We start from the raw sequence: 27,701 nt of genomic DNA, 5'->3' as shown, positions 1-27,701 counted from the left end.
TGTAAAAAATTGCCGACTACGTCATTGTAGTGGTGGCCGGCCAACTACAAACATTGAGTGAACTATTGTGCAACGGTTCTTACCTTTGACTGGCGTTTCTCTACTCCAGTAAGGTAGGATTCTGGTTGCCCAAGGCCCAAGGAACAAGTATGTCTGGTCTGGTTGGGCTCGTACTGTTCACTGTCTAGGCTCCGCAGGTTTGCGCCCTCGGAGACCGAGGGCAGTCCGACGGTCGTCGAGTCGGTCCGAGTAAGTCCGAGTCAGTCCGAAGTCACTCCCCACTACAGATTACAGATATTGTTGTTCGTGTGACCTATGCTACCGCACAGTACATTGATTTCACGTACATTAACAATGGACAAGTGCTGCAGCAGTACTAAGTAGGCCTAAAGTTGACTGGAGCGTGATGTCAGACAAGATGCAAACTATAACGTTTGTTAGATCTAGAAATGCTCTAGGCTTAAAAAAACACTAGATTGTAGCAAAACTTAATAGTAAGGCATACCGCATATCGACCTGTTTTGAAGCCTGCCAGTCTATGAAGGGAAAGAAAGTGGCAATTTCCCCCAAGAGTAACGAGGGTTATTGCTTTAGCGTGACTGTCGTCGTGTACAATACACGTAGCCGTACGACGTGTCTAGCTAGCACGTACCTAGCTAGGCACTGCTAGCCTGAACGCGCAGCGCGTTCGTCACTACCAAGGTCGCGCACGCGCGTGTTAAGATATACCATGTCCGTGCGGGATGCAGGAACACCTTGGTCCAAGCGTTGTCGTAAGTCGACTTACGCAGTTCTGCCTGATTAACATCGGAAAATTCATTTCGAATCTCGACTTACGCAGTTCTGCCAGATTAATCGCCCTCTCTCCTCAGGAATTTTGCCAAAATTACTTTCTAAAAATAACTTTCTGTACCGATTCACAACTTATTTTTTGGCCCACTTGAAAGAGCATGAGAAAAAACACACAAAACTCTCAAAACCTGAAAATCGACCAAAATCGACTTAGGGAGTTCTGCCAGATTACGGCCGTATACTGATCGATTACAGAAATTACAGAATAGAGCGGGGAGAATGATTCTGAGAGTCAGTCCGTATATATATATGCATATTTCAAATCACGTTATTCATCAGACATTAAATTGGGAATCTTAAAGAACACGCCGTTTAAAGCATATTTTGTTAATGGTATTTAAAACTCTTAATGATTTCAGCGCTCCTTATTTATTGGACCGGTTTAATTTTGTATCTCATCAATATTCTTTACGATCTTATGGAAGATTGACGCTGTCAAAGCCTAAAACAGAATATTGTTCGCATACCATGGGGCATCAATGTACAGTACTGTTCCCTTGGATATAATATCTTCATCATAATGTAATTCATTTAAGAAAGCTATACATAATTATGTATTAAACTGGATTTTATGATAATGATCACGTATATCTGTATTATGTAAATGATCATGTTATATGGGGAGGGCTGCGGGTGGGGGAGTGAACATTGTATATTGGTAGTCGGTGGGGGGGGGGGTATCATTTTCACAATTTTTTTGTGTAATATTGTCTTAGTTGATTTTGTACACTGATGTATCATTAATTTTTTCCACATCATATTATTATGTTTAAGTAAGTGTGTATATGATTAGTTTTTTTGTATGGAGTTTCGACTATTGTAATTTTTCATGTGAAGTTGGACCCCTCGGAAGACCAGCACGGCCATGAAGGCCGAGCTGAGCAGGGCAATCCACCCGTTTTCCTTCAGTTATTTATCCCAGTTGTATTGTATCATTGTTATTTTTGTGATTTTATACGGTGAATACATAAACAAACAAAAGTTGTGTTTGTGTACACTCATACATTTTCTTTTTTTTTTTGATAATTATTAACTTTTTCATTTGCACAGAGTAGCCCTCTCAGATTAGGGAACTGATTTTCACAGTGGTCGTGCTAACATATCAAAAAGCAAAATTGCAAGAAATAAAGTAAAATGTAGTGACAATTCGTATTACAACATGAATGTAGGTTCATATAGAGAGCAGACAAAAAAAAATATAGTGTAAGTCGTACACAAAAACAAGGATAAAAAGAAACAGGAAAATGAGAATGTGTATTTCAGCCTCTGAATGTAAGAAATATTTTTTTTATTACTTAATAGTTCAGCATGAGCAATACGTAGTGCATGTGTGGTTATGCTTGTGTCTTTAAAATATTAAAGTGAGTTGGTTTGAGTGCGTGTGTGTTGCTGATTTTTGTTTTGTTTTGTTTCTTTTTGTGGTGTTCCTGTGTGTAGTGGTGTTTCAATGATGCCCATCATCATTTTTTTTTTTTTTTTTAGGAGTATAGCTGTTTCGGGATTGATAAGTTCCTTGCTTGAGGTGTTTGTTGTTGGTTTGTGTGACTGTTTTGCTTGTATGTATATGTGTGTGCAATGTGTGCATATGCGTATGTAGCGATCCCTCATTTCATTTCATTTCATTTCAATTAATTTTCATATTTCTTACATATATCACAATAAAGTATATAAATACGAAAATTATACAAAACATAATTTAAATGAGACTTCATCAGAATGTACAGAAGTTTGATTTGGTATAAACACGAGGTCTGTATGCATGCGAATCAAACTGTGGTCACAATGCAAAAAAAAAAATATATATATATATATATATACTACTCAAAAAAAGTTAAGGACCACTTTTTAAAACGTACACATTTGTACACATTTGTACCACTTCACAATGGGCCCACTTTTCAGGATATGCAATAATGCGAGAGACATCATGCAACAACTGAAACCACCCATGTGTGAAATTGTTACAGGGTGTTTGAGGAGATTCAAGACAGCCATATTCGGGTATTTCTAGAAATACAACACCCGGTTTGAAAATTGTATACACACATTAAAAAGTGGTCCTTAACTTTTTTTGAGTAGTGTATATGATGGGGCCTGCGTAAAAGCATTAGCTTGTACAGCCGCAGGTCCCGTGAGTAATCAGATTAGGGGAAGTTTAAAGTACGGATGTTTTTTAAGACCAACTATATCTGGGGAAACCGATTAAAACAAACAAAACAAAAAATCCCATTAAATATATGTCACTAAATAAAAATACAGAAAACAGAAAGGTCACATGTTGCAGCAGTGAACAACAACTGCAGAGATTCAAGGGGTGTGTTGCACGGTATAGAAAATGGCGTCACTGTATGTCATAAATACATAAGTAGAAGGTGGAATAATGAGATTTGTCGTGAATGTAAACAATACCGAAAGCTCAGGAGTAACATTCCAGCATGGGTCCTAAAACCAAGCATTCCGTGTGACCATAGTAACCGACAGCTGTCACGCGCGAGAATTTCGATAACCGAGTGGAACAATAGGTGCATGAACAGCGCAACAGGCAGACTGTTCAAAAATAGTGTTCATGGTTAGGATCTCGCCGGACTAAGGTGGGATAGACAAGAGGTAACATGTAAAGAGCAACAAGAACTATACACTATGCATGCCGTACAATGTAGCTGCTAAGCAGATATTGCTTCAGTTTTCGTTTGAATGAGGTTACAGTGGTACAACTTACAAGTTCCATAGGGAGTTCGTTCCAATATTTGGGCCCAGCGAACATGATGGTTTTTTTCGCGAAAATTGTTCGGGTACGTGGAAGGTGATATGCGTAACGTTGACGAGTTGGATAATCATGAACTGTATAATTTCTTGTAAACATTTGGGGAAATACGTCTGGTAATTGGCCAGTTGAAAATTGAAACATAAACAGGCCGACGTTGTAATAAAATAACTCGGGAATTTCAAGATTTTATTACTAACAAAAAGTTCGTTCGTGTGGGATAAATATCCAGTGTGGTTAACAATTCTAACAGCTCATTATTTGTGACCCTGCACCTCAAAACAAACAAAAAGTCGCCAGACATGAATTTTTAGTTAAGACCATATTCTGAAAGAGCAGACTTTAAGCTTTAAAATGATGTATAACTCAAATCAAATGGACTCTCCTAACCTATCTAAATATTGGAAAGAAAAAAAAAAAACTTCAACTCTCTATTGTCTTTCTCCTTTTTTTTTCATAGATTTAGTTTATTTCACATTTGTTAAAAAAAAAATAATGAAAAAAAACACTTGTTTGATAACAAGGTCTTGCCGAAGCATACGATTTTAATTATTATACGGGTTACGCCTTTTCATATATTTGAGGGAAACCTTGCAGATTAGCAACAATAATTTGCACTACCTGGAGAACACGTTGAATAATAAAAACAACAACAACAACAACAACAAAAACAACAACACCACCAACAAGACCATTCAATTCTAGCACACGTTCGCATTGCGAATTCGTTTCCTTGGCCTATAAAATTCATCATTTCCTTCACCAAACTGTGAATGTCGATCTTTCCTTCCAGCTTCAAGCTCAAGATCTGCTCCATTGACCTGGTGCTGACTTTTCGGAGACTTGGTAGACGCATGAGCAGCTTGCCGTATCTCCTATTATGGTCTCCGGGAAAGGCGAACTGTTCGTGGTTTTGAATATGAAGGCATTCCAAATAAAATTTCTGCAGCGCCCTCACACGGTTTACCTCTTTTAGACCGTTGGCTTCTGAACGAAAAACAAATAAATGCATAAATCAGTACCTGAATAAATGAAGACCTGAATATAAGAACGACCCAAGTCCAATTTTTGGCCAAATTCAGTTTGACATGGGAAATTGTAGCTTATGCATGGACTCATCTTGTGCATAAATTATGAATCCTAATTACCTACCCCCGGAAGTGCCTGAAATGAATGAGTTAAATCTTTTATTGATGTAAGAATGAAGGACTTGGGTCATTCTTACATTCATATTATAGCGCCCTCTATCATCCTTCTCTCATCTCTATAGCAGAATATCATGTATATGAATCAAATAACGACCCAAGTCCATATGAATCAAAGAACGACCCAAGTCCACCACACAAAATGGCCTCTCCACAATTAATGTAAATGTTAATTGTCATAATAATATAATGTTCTAATTTGTATATACAATGTTGCCTTCCCATCACGGTTAAATAGAACATTATTGGACAAATAAAAACAACGACACAAATCTTCTTGAAAACAAAATTAGTTAATGCTCATTATCTTTGTACTGACACAATTGCGACAATAATATTATGATATACGTATACGTGTGGATGACAGGGATACTTTAATCAATGTACCAGGAAAGCAGAGAACCAGTGCCTGCAAAATGCTGAATTCAGTAAGATCAATTTGAGTTCCACGAGGGTGCTGCAGAATCTCATGGTTGCCTCGCAGGCTTCACCCCATCCCAGCTCCTTGCTCTCAGCCTCAGTCAGCGTGTACTTATCAGTGTAGCGGATGAGCGGGTATGTGTTTATTGACCTTACACGAGAGAGTCAGAGGGAAGGAGGGAGGCAGTGGTGATTTCGTCGATTAATAACATGATTGTCCGTTATCTCGGTGTAGCAGAAACGATATTGATGCTGTATCAGCGTTGTTTTGATATCATCTCTTGCGTGTGTTTATTTTCCCTTAAAGTTTTAACTGGTTTAATGCAATGCAATGATATAAGAGTGTCAAGTGTGCAAACCTACATCATACATTGTAGAACCTGCAATGCATCACTGGATGAGAAGAAAGTTTTGTGACGTTACCGGGACGTCACATATGAGAAAAGAAAAGAAATATGTTGCCACAACATAAAGAAAATTAAACATATTTTCACTTTTGTAACATAGCACAAGAGCACTTGACTTACATCTCTCAAAAAGCAGTAAAAAATCACAGCAAGTATATCAGATTATCTTAATTTCAAATCGAGGAAACAAATTACATACTTCTCCTTGAATAATGAAAGTGAAAAAGTAAAAGTGTAATTGGTTGACCTATCCATATAGGCCTACATTCTATGTATCGTTTTCCAAATATTGTGGCGTTACAAACTGAAGGTGGTTGCCTCTTCATTCGGCAGTTGTGGCTTCCAAAACTGTACAAATATATACGGATTGTCCAAATATATACGGATTGTCCAATCTCCCTTAAAGGGAAGGTAAACCCAACGAGCAATGTGGATTGAGTGAAAGCAGCAACATTAGTAGAACACATCAGTGAAAGTTTGAGAAAAATCGGACAATCGATGCAAAAGTTATGAATGTTTTAGGGTTTGGTGTTGGAACCGCTGGATGAGGAGACTACTAGAGGATATGACGTATGAGTGGACAACAATACAAAGAAAATATAAAGGAAATTCAACAAAAATTCACTTTTCTAGAATTATGAAAGAGTAATGGACCAACCTCTTTCAGAAAGCAGGGGGAATAATTGCTACCCTTAACATATGTCACTATCAAGTTGATGGAATTTGTAATTTTCATGAAAAATTGATTTTTGTAGAATTTTCTTTATATTTTCTTGTTATTGTTGTCTACTCACACGTCATAACCTCTAGTAGTCTCCTCATCCAGCGGTTCCAACACCAAAACTTTAAAAATTCATAACTTTTGCATCGATTGTCCGATTTTCTTCAAACTTTCACTGACGTGTTCTGCTAATGTTGCTGCTTTCACTCAATCCACATTGCTCTTGGGGTTTATCTTCCCTTTAAAGAACAAAGACCATGTAAATGTAGACACATCTGGTCTTCCATAAGAAGGCTGCGGAATCCCCCGATGCCCTTTGCCCACTCGATGATCATGAGTAGCTCGTTGTATCCAACCTGTATCACATCCTTCCCACTCAAGCCGTGAATGGACTTTATCGGGTTGCCGGCTGTTTCGAAGTCTTCCTTCGCTCCAGCTATGGACGACACATGGGATATCAACCCGTCGGGATGATCTCAAGAGGACAAACACAGATTCAAAAGTAGTGTATTGGAAGTTAACCAGTCCAGGAACAGTTCAGCGAAATCTTAATTGTACTGTTTACCAGTGGGAGTAGTAATTTCAAAAGTGTTCTAAATATCACGTCTGATGCATATATGTGTAGGTCCGTTGTATCACAAAACATTTTGCAATTATGCGTCAACTGGGATGAGACATCAAGATTTTTTTCCTCTCAATTAGCTATAACTGTAGTCTTTTTTTTATTCTAGAAGCAATTCTATCTCAGCTATTGTTCACATTTTGTGCATGTAAAAAAATTATCCATAGATTAAACTGGTCGAACGTGTTTAAGTTTGTTGTGTTTATCCCTGATTCACATTTCAGAACTATTTTGAAGCAGTAGAGCCGAGTTCTTGTTTCATTTTTTTTTTTATTCACGTTCCATATTCCACATTTCGTACAAGTTTTATATTCCATTTAATTTGAAGCAGAAATGTTTTTCACACAATGGTCAGTTTGAACCAACAATGCACAAATGTATAAGGACATATAATTAACGTGTGATATGAGGAACCCACTAAAAAGCAAAGCTTGTAGGATGTGGGTTCCAAAAATATAACATAGGGTTTTAGTACAGTATATCAAAGTCAGAAGTGACGTAACATGCAAAATTCAAAATATCGAGAATATTACAATGTTTACGGGGTGTACAAAGTATAGTATATAACGTTTTTATGACTAACTTATGGTATAAATGCTTAAAAAAGTAGCAAGTTAATCAAACTAGTGAGGTCATCCGAGCGAGGCATCATTTAAGTATATGCAAAAAAAAAAAAAAAAAATAAGCGATTACGGCAAAACAATTACACATAGGATTTTAGAAAATTGGCTTTGAGATTTTTCTTAAAGGAGCTTAAAGAACTTGAGTGCAACCGAACCGAATCTAACTCATTCCAGAAAGAAGGGCCGGTAGATGTAATTGTCTTAAGGGCTAAAACTGTACGAACAGGAGAAAAATGATAGGATTCACTGTGTCTTGTAGGGTAAGTATGAATATCACTGTTTTTCACAAACAATGAGGAAAATATACTAGGAAGGTCACCAGTATTCAACTTATACATGAAAATTCCAACATGATATAAATACAAATCAGAAATTTTCAACAATTTACTTGAAACAAACAATTCATCAGTATGATCAAAAAATTGTGCTCGATTTATAATCCGCAAGGCCTTTTTCTGAACCAAAAATAACGAATCAATTTTAGTCTTTGAGCAATTCCCCCAGGCTAATATTCCGTAATTCAAGTAAGGTAATAATAAAGTTGTATAAAGAGACTGCAATATTGGCTTTGGGAAGAGATATTTCAGTTTGTGAATAATTCCAACATTCTTGCACAACAATTTACATAAATAATCAACATGTACCTTCCATGAAAGGTTACTGTCAATATAAATACCTAGAAATTTTGTTGAAACTATTTGATTTAACTGTAAACCGTTTATTAAAACTAAACCTGGAAGATATTTTATTGTGTTACTGAAAACCATATAATTGGTCTTATTTATGTTAAGCGACAATTTATTTGCCTGAATCCACTCAAACACCAACTTAAGTTCATTATTCAGAGAATCGAGCAAAACATAAGGATCTGAGTGAGAATAAAAGAGACTTGTATCATCTGCGAACAGAAGAAAAGACAGCAGAGAGGATGAGTTACGGAAGTCATTGATGTATAAAATGAATAAAAGAGGACCTAAGAGGGAGCCCTGTGGAACACCACAACAAATCGAGTTTATATCAGATTCATGATTATTTCCGGAAACAAATTGAGATCGACCGGTAAGATAACTTCTGAACCACTCCAAGGCATTTCCACGAATACCGTAATGATTTAGTTTATACAAAAGAATCTCGTGATCTATTGTGTCAAAGGCCTTGGAGTAGTCCACAAACAGACCGACTGTATGCGACTGTATGCGACTGTATGCGACAGACCGACTGTATGCGACATTTATCCATTTGCAAACGGATAAATGATGCATTTATCATCTTACCGTGGGATGAGAAGTGTGATGATAATGATGTTGATGATAATAATAACTATAGTGATAATACAACAACAACAACAACAATAACACAAAGATTGGAGAGGATCGATTACAATAAAATTATACCCCCATTCGAAGGAGATATTTCTCATCCGTCACTACATGTAACCGCCGAAGTGTCTACTCTGGATGACAGTCTGATGTATCCGACTCGTGTTTATCAACTATCAGGACAGTGCCAGACGTTTCGCTCGTGATCCTCATTGCATCTCCTTGCCTCATGGGATAATCATTCGTAAAAGTTGTATCTGACACTGAACTGATAGTCGATTCATGAGACTGCGATCCAATATACACTGCAGTTGGTCAGAATGAAGCTAATGACTTTACTTCCAACGAGTGACCGATGAGGAAAAAAAATATTTGTACAATTTTCTGAGAAAGTCGTTGAAAGGGTCTTAATCCACACTCTGACTGGCGACCAAATGTCGAATTGCACAGGTGTTTATATCATACAAAGGTGTACACTGACATAAAGGGGATAATTTCAAATACCAGTACATAGATCTAAATATTGACTGTGACTGACAATATGTGAATGTTGAAAGTGTGACTTATGTGATTGTTCATCTCCCTTCCCTTCCACAGATCTACGGGATCACAGATCACTGATTTCACAGATCAAAAGGGACCCATGATTTAAAAAAAAAATGTATTCACTATGAGAAACTTGATCGAGTTATTGTACAAAGCAAACAAATATAAGGTAAGAAACACACCCAGGCCTGGTAAGAAGACAGAAGGAAATTAAGTCATCGAATTCGCCATATTCACAATCGGCTCATTCAGACTAGATCATAACCTTGGCCACTCACCTCGGGAAGAAAATCATAACATCATAATAATTACGCTGGTCCTCGAAACTGCCAGCACATTTAGTGGTAAACCGAAAGATACTAATGATGAGGGGAAGGTACCGTGATGGCATTTAATTACTTTTATTCAAGTTAGTGATACAATTGGAAATTAATACTCATTCAGTCACCATCCAACACATCAACAAAGCATCGTCTTACTTGGGAGGAAAAACAATTACCTGTATGAGGTAAAACAAGTGACAAGCCAAAGAATCTTCCACCAACCGAGAGTGTTAGTATTATTGATATATCTGGTGGAGTGCTGCTGTCTGCAGCGAAAATCTGTGCAAAGGTGGGGGGGGGGGGAGGGGGGCAGAGGGGACGCTTTGGAGAGGGTTATCCCCACGCTTCCCATAAAAGACAGATTTTGCAGTTTTAGTTGAAAATGAGATATATCGTAAACGCATATTATTTTCGAGATCTTTTGGAAAGGAAAGAATTAATTATTAAAAAAGGAAGTATTTCCCTCGGGACTTGAGGGATTTTTTTTTCATTTATGTGATATTTCTTGTGCATTCAGAACTATTCATTTTTATTTGTAGATCTTACAAGTGAACTCAAAGGCTAGGAAAAGGGAACAGAAGGGGAGGGAACGTCCCTCTCAAAGGCTAGGAAAAGGGAACAGAAGGGGAGGGAACGTCCCTCTCCCAAGCGAAGGCGATTTTTTTTTTTCATTTTCAGAACTGAAATTTAACGATCTGGTCCATATCTTCAGTGAAAGTTTTGAACAATACAATTTTACAAAAAAGAAAAAAAAAAGGTTGGAGGGAGCGACTTCATCTACACACAGTATACACGCAATTTGTTTCTCCTTTTTTCGCCTTGGAAATCTTGGGCGCGCCTTTCTTCCTCCTCAACCCCCCCCCCCCCTCCCCCGCCCTTGACAACGACGGTGGGTGAGCACATCAAAAACTGTAAGTCCTTATAAAACGAACATGTAGGAAAAATTAAAGTATCAGCCCGAAATGAGGTACTTATGGCTCGGATGCAAATTGCAAAGCAGAGAACTGCAGATTTGGTTCTTCAGTACGAGAAGAGAGAGAGAGAAGGAGAAACCGAGGATACAAACCGACTGGGCGTAGCAGACATTGTACTTTACGAGACTTACACTGGTGACAATTGTGTCGGAAAACAATGATATGATTGGAAATAATCAAAGTTCATTTTTGTCGTTTGAAGTTGCAAGGATGCAATGTACAGTGAAGAGCTGATATCGACTTTTAAAAAAATGTGATAAAAAGATTTAATACACATGGTGAGCTTGAGGTTTTTTTTTTTTTCAAAGGAATTCTTTCAGGCATTAGCAATTCAAAATAAAATTAACGACCAATAGACACAATAGCTCATACAATTAGGAAGTCTTGCTTTTATTTGCAAAAAAAGAATATGGATTTGTTTTATGATATCATGCTTTTTTCTCCCCTGGCAAACAAAATGATTGCATCTAGAATCACCACATTTTATTTTTTTCAGTAGCTTCGATAAAGGACATTTCGTTATACATATTGTGAAAATTTCAGTTCTAATTCGGTGTTTTTTTTTAATCATTTATTTTCGTGAAGTCACATCATCTCACTTTGTATAATTTACCATTAGTAGGTGCGTATGTTTAAAAAAAGAGAGAAAAAAAATGTCGTCCTCTCCTATATAGGCTTACAACCTTTCGGAGACAGTAAAAAATATAAGCGGTCAACCAAACCGTCGTTTATCGGGCGCATTGGCTTTGCGCGTAAAAGTAGCGATATGCGACGGTTTGGTGACTGCAAGTACTGCGCGTGCTGTCAACAAAACTGGCATGCACATGGTAAATGTTAACTGAACGGTCTTTGGAAACAAAAGACAAAAAAAAAATAAAACATACATGGGGCCCTTTTGCGATTTGCTCGTGTAATTCCTAACAATGCATTCGACAAAAACGTAGCATTTAAAGTAAGATATAAAGTCAGACGGATCTAAATAAGTATTTCGATAAGCCGGACATAAACAAGTAGAAATCGTGATTGACAAAAAGGTAAACTTCAAACGTGATTATCTCGAAAAAAAAAATCATATACGACGGCTGGGACGACCGCCGACGAAATAATAGAGTGAAGAGACCATGTGTATCGTAACATATCTTTCCCGACTTGTGAAATGGAATCGGGCCTCGATTGTATGAGTTTGCGGATAGCAAGTTTCCAGGGCTCGGCTACGTCTGCGTCCAGGGACTGATAGTAAATGGCGCCCTTCAAGTTCGTGTCGACTTTTAGCTGCTCCACGTCCCGTCGGGGCTGGCGCCAAGAGGAGGAGCTTGCTGAGAGTTTATCGGTAAACGATGCATCCCCGGGAAGATCCTTGATCTTCTTCTGGCCTCCGGGCCTTCTGTCTGGCCTGGCAACTGTATTAAGATTATAAATATCTTATCGTAGTAGTTGGTACACGATTATGGGCTGCACATAGAGAAAACACACTAATTCCGCACTACAATGGATGAATTCTTTAATACCCAAAGAGTTGGATGATAATATGCTCAGTTCCCATTAGTTTGGATCCAATTCGTTTGACGGTTTCGAGAGAACTGATTTATGGAAACAGGTAGGCCTACTCCTTGCAAGTACAAATGTTGCGAAATTGTCAAAGAAAAGTCGACAATCAATATCCCTTCTATGTATCATACAAGCGTATCCAGCTTCCCAGACACTGTTGAGTGCTAGAACAGGAATACATTCTGTGAATCTGCACAAACTCGGCAGCCCAGCTGGGGGAGGGGGACTCCTACCCCCTCCCCCCCCCCCCCCCACCTCCGGAAAATGCGCCACCTTGGCCTATAGGCCTATGTCAGTTAGGAGTACCTACCGTCATGATGTACATCTTCTTGGAACCTGCACGTCTATTGACCGTGGTACCTGCACGATGTGCAATGTATACCGGGTTTAAAATATGTGATCGGTTATGAGGAGATGACTGATTTTTCTCTGGATAACGACTGTCAACTTGGCTTCCCTGTAGAGATTAATATTGACTTACTCTAATCCGTTTGAATACTCCACAGGATAGTCAATGCTGTGTAGATCAATTAAGAGTTCTCGTCTTCACGTTCAATATTTTCTAAGCTGGAGAAACGCTGGAGAGCGCATACCTCCGCGAAAGCAACTCATTCCCACCCATGATGTAGGCATGCTGAAAATTGCCAAATTTGCAGAAGGTAGGATCGCTAATCAAAGCAGTTATCTCTGCCAATGGCTATCTAATGAAAATACTATATTTCTTTATAAGGTCTATTTTCTCTTTCCTAGCCTCGGTATGTTATTTCGTCACCATCGTCATAATTATCATCATCATTATCATCATCATCACCATCATCATCTCTTTCATGGTTGATTTGATAGGCTTGATATCATAACTCATCCTCACAAAGAGTACTCTTGCAACTAGTTGTGTGTTCATTTCTGAGTGGTCAAGAAAACATTATGGTCACTTCACTTCCTACAATCAGGATATACGATTGATAATAGACCACTTAAAGAGAAGTATTTGTAATCTATTGACATTGCTGTGTTCATTTTGCACGTGTGGACATAGGTTGTCAATTTAAGTTTACTTCCTTACATAATACATTATCAGAAAAATAGGAGGGAGGGATGACTTGCGTAAGAATACGACAGAAGAAAGGAGCAAGAAAGGGAGAAGTCTGCCTCATTTCACTGAAGGATCAAACAAAATTAGGTCACCTGAATCACTGATCACAGCATACTGGGTCACAGCAAGGTACGATAAAGTATTTTCTCAAAGAGGTACAGGTGAACAGTTAGTTGTCATTGTCGGTTGCATGATTAAGTAACAGATGATTTGCGTTGACATTTCGGCAATGAAATTGTATATGTATACTTACATTACACTTAAAATGACTATAAAATCACTAATATCCGTAGAGCAGCATTGTTCTATACAGCTTTCTTAAAAGAGTACACAGACTTGTGAGTTGGACATTCAGAGGAAGAGTTCTCCAAATTAAGTAATCATTTCAGCTTCATAGAAAGCATCATGAGCTGATTTTTTTTCTCTTCTAGGTACACACACACACACACACACACACACACACACAAAGCACAACATGCAGATGCCCTTACCGTCTGTTTTCATTCCCACTGCTAGGCACTTCTTGAATCGGCAAGATTGACAGTTGTTTCTGTTCCCTTTATTGACCACACAAGATTCGCCACAAGTTGTAGTCCCCTTGCATGTGTACATGAGACTCTTTTGCACGGTTCTTTTGAAGAAACCTTTGCAAGCTTCGCAGGAAAATGCTTTGTAGTGGAATCCCGTGCCATGATCGCCTCATACGAGACACGGCTGGAAACGCTGACCATCGGTTGTTTGAGTTGAACTACCTGTTGACCCCTGACGGCAGAACCTTGCTTCTCAAATCCTCATTATTAGTATCATTATCCGATGCTTCCATTTCCCCAAGATTGGTGGAAATCGTCAAACTTGAAAACTTCACTGCACGGAGTCTGCATTTGATGTGAAGTACTCTGAAATGTCTGATACTGTTACGTCAGTTACGTGACACTCACAAAACCGCATCACCCGTTGATCCTTGCAAACGAGCATGCGTTAGACACAGATATTTTTTTTTTTCTAACGTGGAGAAACCCTCTGAATACATAATAATATATGTATAGTATAGATATAAAAATTATACCACCAGCGTAAATCCTTGTCGATTAGTGTGTGTGTGTGTGTGTATGGGTGGATGGGGGGGGGGGGATGGGCGTATGGGGGATGGGGGATGGGGATACGTCTTCACGTATGGTAGCACGATCATAGGCCTGCGATACACACATGCGCGTGATGTGTACTTACAGAAATGAAATGGAATTAGATTATTGACGAATACAAATGGTAAGTGGAAATCCTTTTTTTTTTTTTTACAAAAAAGGATATTGTGCTGTAGAACATTTCTAATTTCCAAGACATTCATCTAATCTGTCAGAATTATGTCAATTAACACAATCAATCCCCTTCAAACACGAGCGAGACTTTTCCGTTTTCATGCTTAGAATCCAGAGACATAGTGAACATTTCTGGTGAAGAATTCGATTTTTGTTAATCTACCATATATATATATATATATATATATATATATGTGACTCTGCACCTCAAAACAAACAAAAAGTCGCCAGACATGAATTTTAAGTTAAAACCATATTCTGAAAGAGCAGACTTTAAGCTTTAAAATGATGTATAACTCAAATCAAATGGACTCTCCTAACCTATCTAAATATTGGAAAGAAAGCACAAACTCAGGAAAAGTGTAAACTGAGAAAAGAGGCTCTGAAGTACAGTGTCTATTCAAGCGCTCAATCTTTACCAAACCGTGCTGGCTGTGCGATGAATGGGACAAAAAACAGGAAGTAAACCACCAGAGTAACAACAATGAAGAGATTATCAGATTAAACTGAAATTAAACATGCCTCATTAACACATTCTGTCCATAATTAATGCCAACTTTCAAAGCAGTAGCACTATCCTTTCAAAAGTTATTAGAGTTGAAAGTGAAGTGTGTGGACAAGGTTTTTCAGAAATGAAAAAGGGATTCTAAAGACACACATAATCACACTAATCTACCAAAAATGTTCGAGATAAACTGCTAAAAAAACACACTTTCCTGCCCGTTTTATGAAACCAAATTTTAGCATACTGTAAAAGAAGACCCGCTCTTTCAGAAAATCTGAAAAAGTCAAGTTCGGCTAGGTTGACCCATTTCACTTATTTTCAGTCCTCACACAAATTCAGTGTGTGCGACTTTATGTTTGTTTTGAGGTGCACGGTCACATATATATTATAAATAATTGTTACCATCAAGTTCACACATAAAAATGCAAAACAGTCTAAGTGATTGAAATAGATAAATCTTCGTATCAATTTTCATAACAGCATGTAGCTTATTCGACCCCAAACCTGCATTAGAGAAGAATTTGCTATATAACTGTATAATTGTACTTTTTTATTTCTTTTGTTTTTCTCTGTGTTTCGGTCATTGTTTGTTTGTTTGTTTGTTTGTTTGGTTTATTTCTGCATTTTCTTTCTCCGAATACAATTGCAAATGAAAACAAAATGATACAGATACATACAAATCAATACAAAAAAAAAAATCATTTGCGTAACAACATTCAGTCTGAAGTGGCATAATTATGAATCAAAATAACATATTAAGGCTTACTATATCTAATAACAAAGGAGAAATCAATACAGGGGACCGTCATCATAAGCAGAGCTTGACGTGGATGAGGCCCTATCTGAATATGTGATACCAATGTAATACAACACCAATTATATATGTACTCATAAAACTCTTAATCTTAATACACAAAACACATTTTGCTACAGAAAAAAAAAAACAAAAGAAAAATAGTGACTTGGCGCTTTAAAAAAAAACAGCACGCAGCACCATTGACTGCTGCATGGTATAGTAGACAATAAAAGTGTAGGTGTGTGCGAGTGACAGTGCGTCGTGTGTGCAGGTGACAGTGCAAGAGAGAATAAAGGCTGTAGCATGCCTATTTTTGGGGTAAGGTATACGCTTTAATGAATGTATGCAATATCATTATCAAAGAAAGGAAAGGAACGGGAGGGAATGAAAAAAACACTTTGCATGGATCAGGGCTTACTGAGACTTCAGAAAAAAAAAGAAGAAAAAGTACATTGATCAAAAACTACTAACTGGAAACATATTTCAATAATAAATACTTTTTTTAAATGAGCTTTAAAGGAAAACAGTGAAGTACACTGCTTTAATTGATCAGGTAGGTTATTCCAGACATCGGGACCGTAATGTCTAATTGATTTCTGAGCTAAAACAGTTTTGGGGTTTACAAGGTGAAAATCTGTCGAACGGCGAGTTGGATATGTGTGTATATTCGAATTTAAGTGAAAAATATTATGAAATAAAGAGGGAAGTTGATTTGTTGCATGTACATAAATATACCTGTTTGTAAAATGTGGATGTCCTGAAGCTTCACGTTGCTTCACGTTGTAGCTTCACGTTGTACCCGTGCTCCCCATCTAAAACTGTACTTTAAAGGAATCGCATAGTTTTGGTTGGGACCTAATTTAGGGTTTCTAGCATTTTTATGTGGGATAATGAGAAACCTCTTATGAAACATGAAAGAGCATGTAATTCTACGAGAAATTCAATGTTTATTTGATGACAATTGGTTTTGAAATGGCTGAGATATCCAAAAAAGAGCGATTCTAATAAAGTGTGGGACCCACACTTTATTACCATCGCTTTGTTTTACTTTGTTTTTGGATATTTCAGTCATTCCAAACCTGATATTAATCAAATAAACTTTGAATTCCTCTTAAAATGGTATATTCTGTACTATATTATAAGTGTTTTCTTGGTATCTCGCAAAAAGTTAAAAGCCCAATTCTCATCCCTACCAATACTGTACCATCCCTTTAACTGGGACCTACATTCAAGTAGGTTCCTTCATATTTCTTTAGCATTCATTCACAGATTCCAAACTTCATAGATCGACCACTATATGTTTTAGATATTTGCAATATTTATGTATTTCTCCAGCTGGATATCATACGTACTTCATTTAATTTTGTTATATTTTATGTACTTTTTCATCGAGACTTATGAAAATAAATTGAAGTTGAAATTGAAAAAAAAAATGAATAATCCTTTTTACTAACATTAAAGTGAAATTAACGATAGCAATTCAAACTTTATGGATGAGATAGTTTCAACAAAAAATAACTTAGATACACAAAATATAATACCTGGCCAGGGTTTTACCCTAAGAGAACTAGCATCGGGTCCCATTTCATCTGCGTCATGGCGGGGAAGCGACGCTAGACGCTATCACGTGAAAAACGCGTTGATGAACGGAGTCGTCGACAAATCAGCCGGTATCGATATCACAGGTCGACTTGCTGCTCTGCAACTCTGCCGGACAGAAGGACGTTGGCCGCAGCTGGGTGCTGAATGCCATTCCCACTCTACATTGTGGGTTGACGTCGGTGTTCCACTGTTTGTCGTGTAGCACTCCCCAAAAGACGTTGGCCCCAGACCACCTGGTGGGGTTCGCCTGGTCAAGTCGACGGAAAATCATCGTCGTTGTCAATGAAAAGCAGGCTACCTGGATAGCATCTCACGGATTACTCTGTCATTCAGTACTTTAGCTCAGTGTTAGCAGAATAATTGAGTATATGAATGTAAGAACGACCCAAGTCCAATTTTTGGCCAAATTCAGTTTGACATGGGAAATTGTAGCTTATGCACGGACTCATCTTGTGTATAAATGATAAATCCTAATTACCCCCGAAAGTGCCTGAAATAAATGAGTCAAATCTTATATGAATGTAAGAATGAAGGACTTGGGTCATTCTTACATTCATATTATAGCGCCCTCTCTCGTTCTTCTCTCATCTCTATAGCAGAATTTCATGTATATGAATCAAAGAACGACCCAAGTCCATATGAATCAAAGAACGACCCAAGTCCATCACACAAAAAGGCGTCTCCACAATTAATGTTAATGTTAATTGTCATAATGATATATGTTCTAATTTGTATATACAATGTTGTCTTCCTATCACAGTTAAATAGAATATTATTGGACAAACAAAAAAGATATGAAGTTTTTTTTAGTTTACTCGAAATGGTCTTCCATGGACTTGGGTCGTTCTTATATTCATATACTCAATTATGTTATTAGGAAAATAACTTCCCTCAAGAAGAACGTGGACGGGAGCGTTGAGAAGGCTATCATGGTCCTCTTTATCCGGAGGCTCATATTCTTGACTGAAGAAACAAATGTATTTGCACATGGTAATTCCCATCAGCTACAAAAGTATTATGTATACGCCCTACATGTCATTAAACTCAACCTGTTTTTAAGTAAACGGGTCTGCGGTTCGAAGTTATTACCGCGCAGAGCTTCACATTAAGATTACGTAACCAGATATACAGAAGCTACTACAATGTACATCATTCACAAACATTCGTGATTTGAATTTGAATGCGTGTAGCATGCACTAGTAATTTGAAAGCACTTTTTTTATGTTTAAAGTGAGAACATCCCAAAGTCGAAATCTAGTGAATTTTAATTGAATGAACAAGTTAGTTTTCGTTCTTAAGTATTGATATCGGTGGTCATTCTAATTCACACGAAATTAACAGATGAAATCGTTTATCGCATTGAAGTCTGAAATCATTGGCGGGGGAAATCAAAAGAAAACACATGCAATTATTATAGCGGCACGCATTAGGCACTTTTGATGTAAAGTTTTACTTGGATACGTCACCCTTTTTACCGTTGAGCATAACAAGTTTTGTTTTTATTGTGTGTATACAGATGAAAAAGTCATTATCATTCTCGAGGAGGAAGCAGCAGGAAGCTCACATAGATGGCTAGCAGGTACAGTATAAAATAAAGCTTTTTTTCTTTTTTCATGATAAATACAAGAAATTATTGATGGAAAGGTATGAAAAGCGCCCGCTCCTCGAAGGGAGGGGCTGCTATGTTGATGTAGAGACGGCTCTGTGTGTCGAAAAGTATCAATGAAATAAGCTGAATATTGTTTTTCTTCTCCTAGCATACATTCCAACTCAAAAGTTCCACTAATGTAACACATGTTGGGCTATGTTTCACCCATAGAGGGCAGACTACGTCACATCGCTGTATCATTGTTGATGGCTGCAATCGGTGTCTTCAGGGCCCCATTTCATAAAAAAGTTGATTTGATGACAACTCTTTTCAATTTGCTGGAATGACAATTGTCATGGTGTCGAAAAGAATCCAGCTTCCTGATTGGCTGTTTGCTGTGGGAAGTTGTCATTCCAGCAAGAATTGTCATCCTAACAGTTTTTTTTTTTTTTTTTTTTTTAATGAAATGGGGCCCAGATGATGTAGGCATGCATTGTCACTAAATGACATCCCTATACGAGACCGCACAGCGATTTCACGTTTTCGTTTTCGTGACATATACTCTGCAATCGCACGTTTCGCAGTAATATGAAGCCCAAATTCAAAGTGGACAGTCGAAAGAGCGCAGACGCAAGAAAGCTATAAAATCTATTTTTTTTCTTTAATTTGTCTTTCGTTGTTTCTCAAATATCGGGCAGTGATGGAGGATCTGTTTTGGTGATAGTTCTTGTCTGTATTAAGATAAAATCGAAAACAACACAACAACAACTGATTCTCTAGAGTAATCATGATATTCACTTCAATGATAGCTATGTCAACTTCTGATTTTGGGATTACATCGTTATTGACGTCTACCTCACATCCACTTTTTTTAACCCTATCGGGTATGCCTCTCTGAAAACTATCTGATTTTGTTTCTTTCTTGTTAATGATTTTCTGTTCAGATCCTGCTTGTTTTTATCTCATTTTGCCATGAGAGGTATGACGTTTGCATGTACACATACTTCTGAAACAAACACATTCCTATCAAACTCCCACGTCTTACTTGGCATGTTCCATGTCTACCTCTAAATAATCAATAAAGGAATGTCAATCCACTATTAGAGATTACGGACGTAGCCAAAGGTCCGCACATCAGGTGTAAGTAAACTGAATCCAGCCTCTAGGTTCTGTAATAGTGCAACCTCTCCACTCTAGATTACTTAACTTTGTCTCTCTAGGAATAACACCACCACATTGCATGAAATTCGCAGTTAGACGGACCTCCCCCCCCCCCCCAGCAAAAAAGAAAAGTGTGCTCTCCGATTTTTGTGATTGACAATGTTACAAAGGGAAATAAATGAGATGAAATAGATTATCTTTATCATTGGGGTATGTAAGTGGTGTATAAGGAAGAAACACCTTAAAAAAAATCAGACAATTTAATTGGAAAAAAAGAAAGAAAAAATATATGTGAACAGATCATACAAGGAAGTAATTTGATCTAAACTCATCATACAAGGAAATAAATTGATCTTTTCTTTTCTTCGAGGAAATATACTGGAAGGACTTGAGAAGTGATTAATATCATAGCCCTTACAGAAAAATTTTCTGAATGAAAAAAAAAATCGATAAATATCAATAAGGAAAATGCAAAATAAAACACAAAATAGGAAAACTAATATTTAAATGTTGATGAAAAAAAAATCGAATTAGACGTTATTACAACTGTCGGAGATCAAATAATCCTTTCAATGATTGCAGATAGTACTGGAGAATGGTCAGGATGTATGTGTGTGCGTAAGTGTTTGTATGTGTGTGTGTGTGTGTGTGTGTGTGTGTGTGTGCCTGTGTGTGTGCCTGCGTGTATGTAAATGATCGTTAAAGGGTGTGTTAACGTTCTGGTCGAGGTGAGGATTTAGCTTTTAACGTTTTGCGAGATATTCAAAAACCACTCTATGAGATGTCAAAGAGCATGCAATTCTAAAGGGTATCAAGAGTTTATTTGATGAAAATCGGTTTTGAAATTGCTGAGATATCCACAAACAAGGTGAAACAAAGAGATCCTAATAAAGTTGTGGCCTGTCTCCTTTATTATTATCATCACGTTTTTGGATATCTCAGCCATTTCAAAACCAATTTTCATCAAATAAACATTGAATCCTTCTTAAAATTACATGCTCTTTCATATTTCAAAAGAGGTTTCTCATTATCTCACCTAGGAATGTTCAAAACATGAATCTTCACCTCAACCAGTACTGTACAGCCCCTTTAAGAACGCTGGGGCTCGTGAGTATGTGTGCACAGGTATATGCGTTTAGTGCAAATGATACGGGCTTATTGTTTGTTTGCTTGTTTGTTTATACTGATACTTATTTCGTGTAGTATATACGTAGAATTCTGGTTGACGGAAGTCAATCTTGACTCAGGATTTTGAGGTTTAAATTTAACTGAAGTACCAGCAGAAACATGTTATCTCGGCGTATTTGACCTGTAAATGCAGGAAGAAATAACCGAAAACGCTACTTTGTCCAAATTCTCTTCATGTATTATGTTTGATACCTTAAAACAGTTTTAATTCTTCAAGTTGACGAAAATAGGTTTTCGCCAACACATACCATAGAGGGTGATAATGTGACTAGCCACTCGGAATATTTTATAGGTCAGCATCCCATACTCATGATCTTTATGTTCTCTAGTTGGGTGCCTGTCAGTACCCGTTAGGTTTAGTACGAAATTAATGTTTTCTGGTTAGAATTATTGTCACATCATACTGCCCATGGTGATAGCAGTCCCTTACATATCACGGATCCCGTATTAAAAAAAAAAACATTGTTTTACTCTTTTGTGGGGACGAGATTACTGTCGTTCGTCACCAAAGCATGATGAGAGTTATGTATATTTAATGCCCTGGATAATTATGTAAAGAGAATGGAGCAAACTTCAAGCATTGTTGTCTGGAAAGTTAAAATGTAAAAGCTGTCATATAGATATGAATTTCCATGATTTTCAGCTCGTAATTCGGATGAGTAATATGATTTTATCTACATGATTCCTGATTTAAGCAAATCGCTAGGCAACCTTCGATGGCTGGCTGGTATGAAATAGAGCGATTTTCTGTTGTTGTTATTTTTTTTTTCATGATTGATTACCGATGACAAGGTATGCATGACACCAGCTCTTTATCAAAGGGAGAATAGGCTTTATCTATGTAAGGACGTGCTTTGTGTCTCGTGAAGTATTAATAGAATAATGTTTTTCTAGCACTCAACGCGGAAGTTTAAATAATGTGACATAATATGTGCTGGGCTATCTGTCATCTATAGAGGGCGGACTACGTAAAAGTGCCGTGTCATCGTTGATGCCCGCACTCCATGTCTTTATCTGATGTAGGCATGCATTCAGTGAATCGGAATTGGTCTACGAGAACGCACTGCAACTTGATACCATCATTACTGTGGCATACTCTACGTGTCGCATGAGTCGCTCATATATCTAACCCGATTTCAAAATTTTATCGTTTTTTTTTTCTTAAATCACAGACAGCTTAATTCCCAATATACGTGACGAGGTGTGTTTCAACCGACGTCCTCCATTGCAATGCAAAGTAATATTATTATATTCTACGCTCAACACTTCACTTTTTTTTTCTTGATGAACTATTTTGTCATGAGACTATCATTTTTTTTTATTTATTTAACAGATGTTCTCCTTACCATATATAAGTTATTTATCTTATCATTTTGTATAATGAAATATTACAAACATTTTTTTTTTTTTTTTTTTTGGAAAAGCGCACTGTAGGCGCGCTTTTTATTACGGGGTTTTGATAATAATCATTATAAAACATAGTTCATGGCCGATATGTTCCTGCCATTCAGTACCCGATGAGACGTGTCACTGCAATCGATCCTCACTCCGCAAGCATAGCGATAAACAAACACGAAAAATACCGGACGGATAAGTTAGTAGCAAATTATGTCACTTGTGTTAGAAAATAAATGTTAGTACATAAAGTATAAGGCGAAGAAATGGAAAAGAAGAAAAGAAAATAAAACATCTGAATTTGGCCTACTTTACTACTGTACAAACTACAAGTTTTGATATGCTGGATTTCTCTTTTAACATTTTTAGTGATCTTCTTATCATTGATATTGGTATCGTGGCTAGCCATTGGAACTAAAATAAAACAAATTACATTTCATTGAGAAGTTAGGCGTCTGGAAAATACAATATGTCCAAAAGAAGTAAACTTCTTACGACGACTTTATGGAGCTTTTTTTGTGAATGTTTCGGGTTGATGATGCGCTCACCATTTTGCTGTGAAAGAGAAAGAGAGAGATAGATGGATAGCTAGAGAAATAGATAGATAGATAGATAGATAGATAGACAGATAGATAAAGATAGGGAGAGTGAGAGGGAGAGGAAGAGAGAGAAGGAGAGAAGAAGAGACAGCATGACCTGTCGAGTTTGAGATAGTTTGTCTCCGTTGTTAAAGATGATGAAAATTGAAAATGCGTCATTAACCTTATCTAATATTTAGATGTGTGGCAGATGCTTTCTACAATAAACCTAATTCTCTTTATATCTAATATTTCTATCACAAAATATATTTGACCTTGAATCATTCATAGATATGTTAATGGTATTTCCTTGAGAGCAGTTTCCTTGATATGCTTTTATCTCCGCAATGTAGGACCTCAGAAAGCAGTGTCGTAACTCGCCCTTTAGACTATTATCTTTTCAGAATCAAGTCTAATCCTTGATTTCTCTTGGTCAATGTAAGTATTATCACAGAGAAATCATTGAGAGCGCCGCTGTGTCTAAACTTTGAGGTCATGGTTGCGAAGACGCAAATCTTCGCATCCTGGTTAGAATCTGGAGAATATAATATATCCAACCCTGGTGCGTGTATGAGTAAATTATCCGCGCAAATCAAAACGTAGTCGATTCTTGGAAGTCGTCACAACTACCACTTCGGCCATAATATACTGATTTTATACATCTGTATTTGAAGAGATTCCTTCCGAAAGGCGCTAAATCCATTGAAAAAATGATGGATTTAGCGCCCTTTGGAAAGAAGCTCTTCATTTATGTTTGATTCTGATTAACTTTCCAACGCTTTCTGTTATGCCCCTTTGATTTTTTTTCTTCTTCTTTGCAGTATAGTTGTAGTAGTATCCAGGACACTTCTGATAGAGACAAATTCCTATTTAGGGCAGACACATCGTACTTGGAATTTATCAGTGCTTTCCCCTTCGTTATTGACAAAGTCAACAACGAAGTGTCAATCCACCATCAAAGATTGTGGACGAAGCCAAAGGTCTTCACACCAGGTGTAAAATAGAAAAAAAAAATCACCCTCTCGCTTCTGTAGTAGTAAAACCTATCTTGACTCTTCTGTATTCACATCCCTTTGTCTTTTTCGTAATAGCGCCATCACATTGCGTGAAATTCGCAGTTATCACTCCCCCCCCCCCCCATAAAGAAAAAGAAGAAGAAGAAGAAGAAGAAGAAGAAGAAGAAGAAGAAGAAGAAGAAGAAGAAGAAGAAAAGAAGCCTATCCGGGCAATTACCGACAGAGGGCAATTACTCCCGGCTATTGAAAAATTGGTTAGTGGTGAGGTTAGAGTAAATATTAGAATTAGGGTTATGTTCAGGGTAAAGCTTTTGGGTTAGGGTTAAGATTAGGTTCAAGATTAGGATTAGGATTATGGCCTGGGGAAGGGTCCGGGATAATTGCCCGAGAAGAACATAAAAACATTAATAGATACAATACGAAAACGCAAAATCCTCGGTACGGGTGAAACGGAACAGGATAACCATATGTGTGTTTTCTTTACTCTTCAAGTACAAACTTGTGATGTTACATCACACATAACCACACACACACACACACACACACACACACCCACACACACACACCCACACACACACACACTGGTGTATGCATCAGTACAGGAATTTACGTTTAGTACGCTTGCTTTTATACAGGTTCGCTCATATGCCTTAGAATGACCACTATATTTTTTTGTTTGCAATAATTCATTGTTCATCCTCTCTGGATGCTGGTTGTTTTTTTTTTTGCATTTTGTTATATTTATTTTCTTTTTCATTTTGAAATAGAATATGAATTGAAATTTTAATCTGAAACTGAAATTATTGTGATAAAGATAGGTAAGCATATTGGAGCATTTCGACTTTAACTAAAAACGGAGACAAGTCTCGTGCTCATCGTGTGCAATGTTATAATGGAAATCTTCAAAAGCCTTCAAACACACTATAAAAGATATGTAAAATGAATATGGATTAAAGGGATGGTACAGTAACGTTGGAGTTGAGGATTGGGCTTTTAATTTTTTGTGAGTTACTAAGACCACTTGACTTAAAGAACATGCCATTCTGAGAGAACTTCAAAGTTTGCTAGATGGAAATTGGTTTGGAATGACTGAAACATAAAACAAAAATAAGTAATACAAAGCAATGGTAATAAAAAGTTGATCCCACCTTTTGTTGAGAGCGCTCTTTTTGGATATCTCAGCTATTTCAAAATTGATTATCATCAGATAAAGGTTGAATTCCTTTTGAAATTACAAGAGGTTTCTCATCATCTCACCGAAAAATGACAGAAACCTGGAGTTAGGTCTCAATCAAAACTATACGGTCACTTTAATGTAAAGACATTATTTTCTTGGCAAAGTTGTAAGCCTGCTCAGTTGTCAATCTGACAAATGATGACTCATTCGCAAAGGCGGCTAATAATAGTGTATCAAACAATCTTTCAAAACAGATAACACGTCTCACACGCACAAGGAAGCAGAATACATTAAAACAAATCAAAATAGACTCTGTTGTGAACAAACAAAGTGCCTGAGACCGAACGTGATGGAACAGGTGAATTACAATCTCTGTTTGTTGTATAGCGTCCGTGCAAACCGGTAATGTTTGTTCATGTTCGCGCCAGATTTAATCATTAACTTTGGCGGTAACACCATGCCAAAGTTCAATACTTATGAGATACGTATGTAAATAAAACACACTATTTTGTGTTTATCTTCTTATCGAAATGAGAGAGACCAATATACACTTTTATCAAATGTAAATTATGAAGACATTAATGTTCGAAAACGAAAACACCCAACCTGACACGTAGACACGGCCTCTGAGGCGATATCTTTTGGCGGCAACACCATGCCAAAGTTCACTACTTATGAGATACATAGGTAGGTAAACATACAAGAATATTGTGTGTGCTTTTTGTTTTTTGTTTTTTGCTTCTCTCCTTAAAGGGGATGGCTAGTTACTGATCAGTGGGAATCAATGGGAGTGATGGAGGATGATTGTTCCAATTCTTATGGGATTCATTTAAGAGTATCTATTGTTGTGCGAAAATCATTTGCTTCAGAACGGTCTCATATTAGAGTAATTTGTTCTTTAATGCCCCGTCACTGTACAGACATGCTAGCCTGGAACCATTAAACTGCACATCACTTGGATATGAGACCTTTCTGAAGCCAATAATTTTCACTGAACAATAGATATAATCATAATATTATACTCTTAAATGAATCCCACAAGAATTGGAACAAGCATTCTCCAGCATTCAAACTGATTCCAACTGACCAGTTACTAGCCATCCCCTTTAAAAGGGGAGACCAACGTACTGTAGGACATCTTTTCTATACGTTAATCATGAACACATAGTTGGTCTATCAATGTTTACCCCTCTCGTTATTGTCAGAGTCAATGAATTCACCATGAAAGACTGCAGACGAAGCCAAAGGTCTTCACATCAGGTGTAAAATAGAGACGGGACTCTTCCCGAAACTTGTGTAGTACTATAACCTGTCTCGTCTGGATTCATTCCATTTGTCTTTTCGGAATAGCGCCATCACATTGCGTGAAATTTGCAGTTATAACCTTCCCCCTCAAAATAAAAAAGAAGAAGAAAAAAGAAAGGTACATAAATAGATACAATATGAAAACCTAATCTCCGGGGAAAAAAATATGAAGATATTAATGTTCGAAAACGAAAACACCCAGCCTAGCACGTAGACACGGCCTCTGAGACGATGTCATTTGGCCGCAAAACCATGCCAAAGTTCACTACTTTTGAGATACATATAAGTAGACATAACATACTATTTTGTGCTTCCCTCTGTAGTAGGGGAGACCAACATAAGACTCCTTTTCTGTATGTAAATCATGATCACATGGTCAGTTGAAAAAAGAAACCACGTAAGATGACACCCAGTACACTATAAAATCTCTCAAAAGACCACCCTTAGTTGTAAAGAATTGATGACACAAAGTGTATTCTTCTTGTAACGTATGTTGATCAACGGCATGCAGGTGAAAGAGCGTGTGTGATAGTCCTTTTATAGCAAAGTGATGTCTGTGGAGAAGGTACTGTACCTCAGTATTAAGCAATATGAAACATATTACACTTTTTACTAGTGGAAACGTGGTGAAATATCAGGCCAGCTGGACAATCCTAT

The 27,701-nt window shown here is 37.3% G+C and overlaps 1 protein-coding gene across 1 annotated transcript; it reads right to left on the bottom strand.

The window, feature by feature from the left end:
- Positions 1 to 177: 177 nt before the first annotated feature.
- Positions 178 to 17,907, bottom strand: LOC139729003 (steroid hormone receptor ERR2-like). Its single transcript, XM_071639929.1, has 6 exons — positions 17,718 to 17,907; positions 11,964 to 12,176; positions 6,643 to 6,844; positions 5,209 to 5,392; positions 4,385 to 4,517; positions 178 to 281 (listed from the first exon to the last, which is right to left on the bottom strand). The coding sequence occupies exons 1-6, from the start codon at positions 17,905 to 17,907 to the stop codon at positions 178 to 180; spliced, it is 1,026 nt and encodes a 341-aa protein (XP_071496030.1).
- Between the last annotated feature and the right edge of the window lie 9,794 nt (positions 17,908 to 27,701).

Source organism: Diadema antillarum, unplaced genomic scaffold, assembly GCF_040938485.1.
Source record: "Diadema antillarum isolate AM-2024a unplaced genomic scaffold, OU_Dant_1.0 seq00000212_RagTag, whole genome shotgun sequence".
Lineage (NCBI taxonomy): Eukaryota > Metazoa > Echinodermata > Echinoidea > Diadematoida > Diadematidae > Diadema > Diadema antillarum.
The sequence above is the reverse complement of the archived record's forward strand: the minus strand, read 5'-3'. Positions and strand labels throughout refer to the sequence as shown.

Bases quoted from the DNA above. Each gene is read 5' to 3' on its own strand.
- LOC139729003 (XM_071639929.1), bottom strand. From the start codon at position 17,907: ATGATTTTCCGTCGACTTGACCAGGCGAACCCCACCAGGTGGTCTGGG. The intron at 12,177-17,717 runs GTGATATCGATA...ATCTTAATACAG, and splicing joins GCAGAGCAGCAAGTCGACCT to TTGCCAGGCCAGACAGAAGG. The intron at 6,845-11,963 runs GCAAACTCATAC...TGTCCTCTTGAG, and splicing joins GCCCTGGAAACTTGCTATCC to ATCATCCCGACGGGTTGATA.